Source organism: Lactuca virosa, chromosome 8, assembly GCF_052849685.1.
Source record: "Lactuca virosa cultivar CGN04683 chromosome 8, Lactuca_virosa_CGN04683_v6, whole genome shotgun sequence".
NCBI lineage: Eukaryota > Viridiplantae > Streptophyta > Magnoliopsida > Asterales > Asteraceae > Lactuca > Lactuca virosa.
The window spans coordinates 60240717-60247438 of record NC_136433.1 but is presented as its reverse complement, the minus strand read 5'-3'; the positions used below and the strand labels follow the sequence as shown (position 1 = coordinate 60247438).

Below are 6722 nucleotides of genomic sequence, written 5' to 3'. Positions count from 1 at the left end.
AATAGTTAAATACTTCATCTTTAGATTTCATCAAAAAAAAACTCATGTAGCTCTAGTATAATCATCTACAATAGTAAGAAAAAATCTAAAACCACCAATAGCAGCAACTCTATAGGGACCCCAAACATCTAAATGAACAAGTTCCCCTAGACTAAAGGACTTATGCTCACTCAAAGGAAAAGGTTCTCTAGTTTGTTTAGCCTTATGGCGAACATAACATGGCATAACTGACTCATTATCAAAATTTAAAACTGGTTTTAAAACATTTAGGGCTTTATCAGCTGGATGTCCCATTCTATTATGCCATCTTAATTTTGATACAAAACATTTATGACTATTAATCACTTAATTTGACCTACTTAACAGTTGATTTTCCAAATAGTAAAGACCTCCAAATTCTTTACCAGTCTTCACAGTCTCCATTGACAGTGAATCCTGAATAAAACAATTATTTTCATCAAAAACAACTTTGCACTTATTTTCTTTACAAATCTTATGAATAGACAAAAGACTAACATGAAAATCAGGAATAACAAAGACATCAGACAAAACAATAGAATCAGAAAGACTAATGTTTCCAATCTTATCTATTTTAGCAGTTGAACCATTAGGATGATCAACTCTTAGATTAAGTTTGGAGACATCAACCACATCAGAAAGTTGTGATTCGGAAGCAGTCATATGTTGACTTGCTCCTGAATCAACAATCCATTTTCTTTTATTAAAGAAATCATTATTACAAGACATACCTGCCATATTAGCATTAATAGATACACCTTCTTATAGCTCTTTCTCATGAAGAAGAGACATTAACTTTGTGGAATGATCATTTGTTAAAAAATGATGATATGACTTATCAGAAGAAATAACTGAAGCATTAACACTTTCACTAACATGAGAAGTAGTACCAGATCCAGTAGATGACTTATTAAACTCATACTTGGGTTTAAAATCCTTAGGATACCCAATAAGCTTATAACATTTCTCAATAGTATGACCTTTAATTCCATAATTCTTACAGATTAAATTCTGATTTCTACCTTTAAATTTTTTATTATCAGTAATTTTACCAGCAAAAGTAGAAGAATTTTGACTTTTATTAGACACAACATAAATATTCCCATGTTTCTGATTAGGCTCTTCTTTGGATACAATTGAAAATGCAGTTTTAACATCAGGCAATGGTTCCATTCTAAGAATATGACTTTTAATCTGGTTATATGAGTCATCAAGACCACTGAGAAACTGCATAAGTTTCATGAGTTTAGAATGATTTTTAGTATGAGTAGCAGCTTCACAAGTACAATCAAGACACTTTGTTAAGCCATCAAATTCTTTCCATAGACCATCCAACTTATTAAAATAATCAGACACTGACAAACTACCTTGAGTGAGACTATTAATTTGTTGATGAATATTAAAAACAACTGAACCATCAGCCTTATAATAAGTTTCACAAAGTTCATTCCAAACATCCAAAGCAAATTCAGAACAGGCATGTCCAATGTAAATGGATTCAGAAAGTGAGTTAAGAATCCAAGAACATACAATAGCATTAACCCTGTCCCACTTTAGAGATTTAACAGCATTCTTATTATCTTTTAGTTCCGTTCCTTCAATAAACCCTTGTTTATTTCTGGCTTTAAGAGCCCTAGTCATTGAAATTTTCCAAACCCTAAAATTTTCAGTACCAAGCAGTTTGAAATTTATAATAGTTGTCACAGAATGATCTGAAGGATGCAAATATAGAGGATCATCAAAATCAACAACATCATTTTTACTAGATGACTCTGGTGGTGTATCAGACATGATTAAATGATAAACCAATCAAGAAATTAGATAAATCAGAAATCCAGGAACCAATCACACTTCTTCCACAATAGTTTCTACAAACAGGACAAGAATCATAACTCATACAAGGCCAGAGCAAGCTTGTTCACAGACGAGAAACAATTGATGGGTTATGAGCATTACATTATTCCTATGGTGTACATGCAACCCTAATTGCTTTGATCTAAGTTTTCTACTATGAACACAACAACATTGAATACCAAAGCATAAACCCTAGATCTAACATGCTATTATCAAAATTGACATCAGATTAGGGTTAGAAACTTTACCTTGATTGTTATGTAGGAATAACAATCACAATCCTTCTTGATCTTGACTTCTGAAAGCTTAGTGCCTCAAGTGTTGCACCTCTAATGGAGTCACAAACACCACTAGCAACAAGATGACTTAGGAGAGGAAGGAGGAGCACCAAAAACGTCCAAAATCTTCTAGAGAAAGCTTAGCCACGTTTTTGGGAGCCCTAGGGGTCTTTATATACTTGTGTGGGCTACCAGGGTTTTAGGTGAACCCCTAATTCTCTGCTTAGGCCTTAAGCAAACCATGGAGCCCTCTAGAAAGCCCTTGGATGAAACTCATATGGGCTTCCCATAGAGTTCGTCCAATGCCCTTTCCATTAGGAATCCATAGCCCCATTTGCAACTATCATATAATTGTCATATCAGTCCCCTTTATTTAATTAATCTCTTTTAGCCACAAAATTAATTCTTAATTAATTCTTGACTAATATTAATTAAACAATATGATTTCTCTTTTAATATATTGTTCTTATAATATATTAATAAATCATATTTAATCCTCTTTCTCCTTAATTCATCCTATCAGTTGCTATGGTGAAGGCAACCCAAAACGACCATGCTCATAATCGGGTCAAGTACATACCAAAATAGTTATGGGCTTAGACACCTAATCCAACAGTCTCCCACTTGGATAAGTCTAATAACTATTTTCAAGTACGACTTCAGAACCTGATTAGCAATCGTAGCTTTCAAGAGCCGCTGTCAACTCTGATCTTATCAGAAGCGCGTCCTTTAGATAAGGGATCATATAATCCTCCATTCTAGATATTGTATGACCTGAGACATGGATTTTAATCATACTCTCTGTTCATGTGTTGTTTCCCAATTTCCAATTTATGACGACTAACAACAGACTACAATTGAACACATCAACTTAGTCTAGGCTTGGCCAAGCGCTTAGGGTGTCATCACTAAATCATCGAGGGGCCCACAGATATCGCTTTTATCCAACTTTGGGTAAAAGGAATGGATAAACTTCGACTCAAATGCTCGCTTGTATCTACTCATCAAATCACACACAACAATATGTTTTATAACACCAAGTTACTGGTGCGTTTACATATTATCAATGTGCAACCGACTTGTAAATTACAACTCACATGTCTCGGTTTCAAGAATATAAGATATTATCGTCTCACTAATCACTCGTGATAAAATCCATGAAGTGATTCAAGTGAGCGTGGGTTTAATCCAATACTCAAATCTTATTTCAGGAGCACTCATGAACACTGCAACAGACTTTTGCTATGTCTAAAACGCTTTAGACAATCTACAGTCAGATTCATGACAGTCTTCTTTCATACCTACTTTTAAAGTATGATCGACTATGGATGGTTTGAATAATCTTATTATTCGGGAAGTCAAAACATGCAAAGTGAAACACAAGAATAATCGAATCCAATATGGCCTCAAACTTGTGAGTATAATAAAACACCTTTTATTTAGTCACCATATTGATTACACATTATTCATTGTATAAAGTTTCGGATAATCAACTTATTACTTGATTTATAACAATAATTGTCCCATGCTCTAAGAATGCACACTATGTTTGCCTATGGTCCTTACTTTGTGAAATAGATCAATTGAAAACATTTCCAATGATGCTCATTTCATAATTCCTAATCCTTATCACTAGTGTAAGAATACCAAATTCTTGCCACTATTAGAATATGTTAGATTTTAACATTTTATGCAACGATCCTTTCGTAATGGCACAACACCAAAGCCACCAAGACTTTGCCAATGATATTACAAAGTACTCTATTGGAGATTGTTACAAGGCAATTCCATAGATATGAAGTCTCACATTCAAAGTACATTCCTTTGAACATCCTTTTTGCATAAAAGTTTCTAATCTAGACATATATTCTTGATATCCAACTCCCATTTATGGAAACGTTTCCATATTTGCCATATGACAACTCATTCTAAATAGAATCATATCTATTTATAATAATGTCGATATGTTCCATCCAATACTCAACTTCCAACTGCCCACAAGTGACCAATCCTTGGCGAACCTTAGATTGTTCTTGACAGTTGTTCAATTAATTTCAGTCATATTTGAGTCTGGTCCTTTTTCCCTCTTAATGCCCTAGGCATTTGGAAAATCAGAACGGTCGAATATTACATCATATGCAATCGATCCTATACCCAAAGTGTATGGGGATATGATATAGAGTGAAAACGTGATACTTTACCAGTCTCTTGCCATAATATTGCCATATATAGGATTCATTTATGTTGAATCTTTTCAACATAACATCCATATATACCTTTTGACTAAATTTGATTAAAATTTCTCGATCTAAACTTTTACACTTTTGAAATGAAGTACAATATTCTCTCCCTTAATTATAGCAAAACAACCTTTCAACCCCTGCAACTTTGCAAAGTGAAACTTTTGTTTTCTATAATTAATATTGCTAACTTGCAACATAATAATCATGCTCCCACTAACATGATAATTATTACTTTTACTAGCATAACACTTATGCTCCCACTAGCTTTGACATGTACTCAGAAAACAGCTGAACTTCTAGAAATCAATACTTATTGACTTCCAAAGTTCATATTTCTAATACGATATGCTTCGATAAGCCTTTATCTAAGCTTCTCAAACTCATACACTTTTCCTTAGATAGCTCATATGTATGTCTAAACTAATTCAGAACTTATAGCAATAAGTCCTAAATGTTTAAACTAATTGCCAAATCTCACAATTCGAACTATGAATAGGGATGTCGTAATCATAATCGAATTCGAGAATGCAAAGTATACAATCGCTATCTCCTTAAAATCTTCCTAGTGAAAGCGTTTCCTCACAATCATTTTCATGAAGGAGAGAAACCTTATGACACTTAGATTTTATGGTGTATGTGTTCCTATCCATGTGAATTTGTCATAACCATAATCATAAGATAATGTTTGTGACAAATCCAAACTCTTATGGACAGAACTTGTTCATTCTTAATTTCTTGCCATCAAGGGTCCTACCATCGCTTCCAAGTCTTTGAGCAGCTCACCCCTACCTATCAATGTACTTTCCATTGATCAGGGTTCCTTGACTCTATGCAATCAATTGAGAACTCATATAACTCATATACATAGTTGACTTAAACTGGAATGGCACATAAATAAAACTATGTCAACACGATAGGTTGCAAACCTCAAGTCGTGTGCTAGTGATTAACAATAGGTCTACTCTTGATTAGTTCTTGAAACTATTCAATACCATTTAGACTCCCACTGACCTCTTGACATATAAGATTCTCTTGTCAAGAAACATTTCTTGACAAACAAATACTCAAGGGTTAGTGCAGATTCTTATCAAGACAAATACTACACACAATTGGTCTTAGTTGGTCTTTGTCTTATTCAAGACATCACAACTTACCAATTTCAAATGTGCAAGAGTAAGACAAACATTTTTCTACTCCATATTTTGATAAGTGTGTTCAACCTTTTCCAAAGATGATGTCACTCAAGTCACAATCTTGGAGTACGACTCTAAGACTTTATTCTGGAACAAAGTATGATTCACCTTTTGATTTAACCATTTCAACAATTTTTGATTCCTATTCTTAGCCATACTAGTGTAATAAGGTGTCCTTAGAGGATCAATTGTGACACGGTTTCATAATCACTAAGTTAATCACAAAACACGATACTTAATTAATCTCCCATCTGTTCAGATTGGAGAAACTTTTATCTTTCTGCCTAATTGATTCTTCTTATTCATTCTGTTATTCATTGAAACTTTTCCAATGATTCAGAATCATACTTAACTTTTAAGTATAACCACATTTACTAATCTTTTAGCAAATCATGACGAATATTTTATCGTTCTTTGTGGCGGACTTGAACTAGTGCACAACAATGCGTACTAGATCTCCTAGTCCTTCACTTGAATCACATACTTATGTGAACAAGGATTTAGTCTTAATTTCCCAAATACGAAGGTTCTCATTCATCATACAATACCAGTTGCATGATTTCAAGTTTCTGTCCAATTGAAACTTGGGCAACGAGAATCATTCCTTATTTGGTAAATTTCTGACATTACCACAAATAACATAACTAAGAATCATACCCAATTCAATATTGCAAACAATAGAAACAAAAAAACATCAATTTTCAATAATAACATTGCAAGAATAAATAAATAAGATAAAACTCAAAATTTTTATTTATTTATAAAACGCGGAAAAACTTGTCCTTACAACATAATTCAAATGAAAACTATGCTTATTACATATTCCTAAGCAACCTATCCTAACTCTTAAACAGCAGCTCAAAAATCCGATCTTCGAATTGTGCGATCGAAATCCATTTCTTCGTGATCAGACTCAGCTCACTCTTTCTTTAAGCTTCCTTTCTTTTCTTTGATCCTACAAAACATCAAAATGTAATCATATCACATCATGTATTAAGAATCTACAAATAGGAACTTAATAGAGTTAGATAGTGGATTTTACCTGAAGTAGAGTCATACATCTTGACTCTCCCATCTCTTAGATCTCTCAGGTAGTCAGGTCAGCTTCGTGACCGATGCCCCTTCTTTTGGCAGTA

The 6722-nt window shown here is 33.5% G+C and overlaps 1 protein-coding gene across 1 annotated transcript; it reads right to left on the bottom strand.

Moving 5' to 3' along the window:
* Nucleotides 1–780: 780 nt before the first annotated feature.
* LOC145130413 (uncharacterized) lies at nt 781–1809 on the bottom strand. Its single transcript, XM_079065219.1, has one exon. It carries the CDS (start codon nt 1807–1809, stop codon nt 781–783), a length of 1029 nt encoding a protein of 342 aa, XP_078921345.1.
* Nucleotides 1810–6722: the final 4913 nt, after the last annotated feature.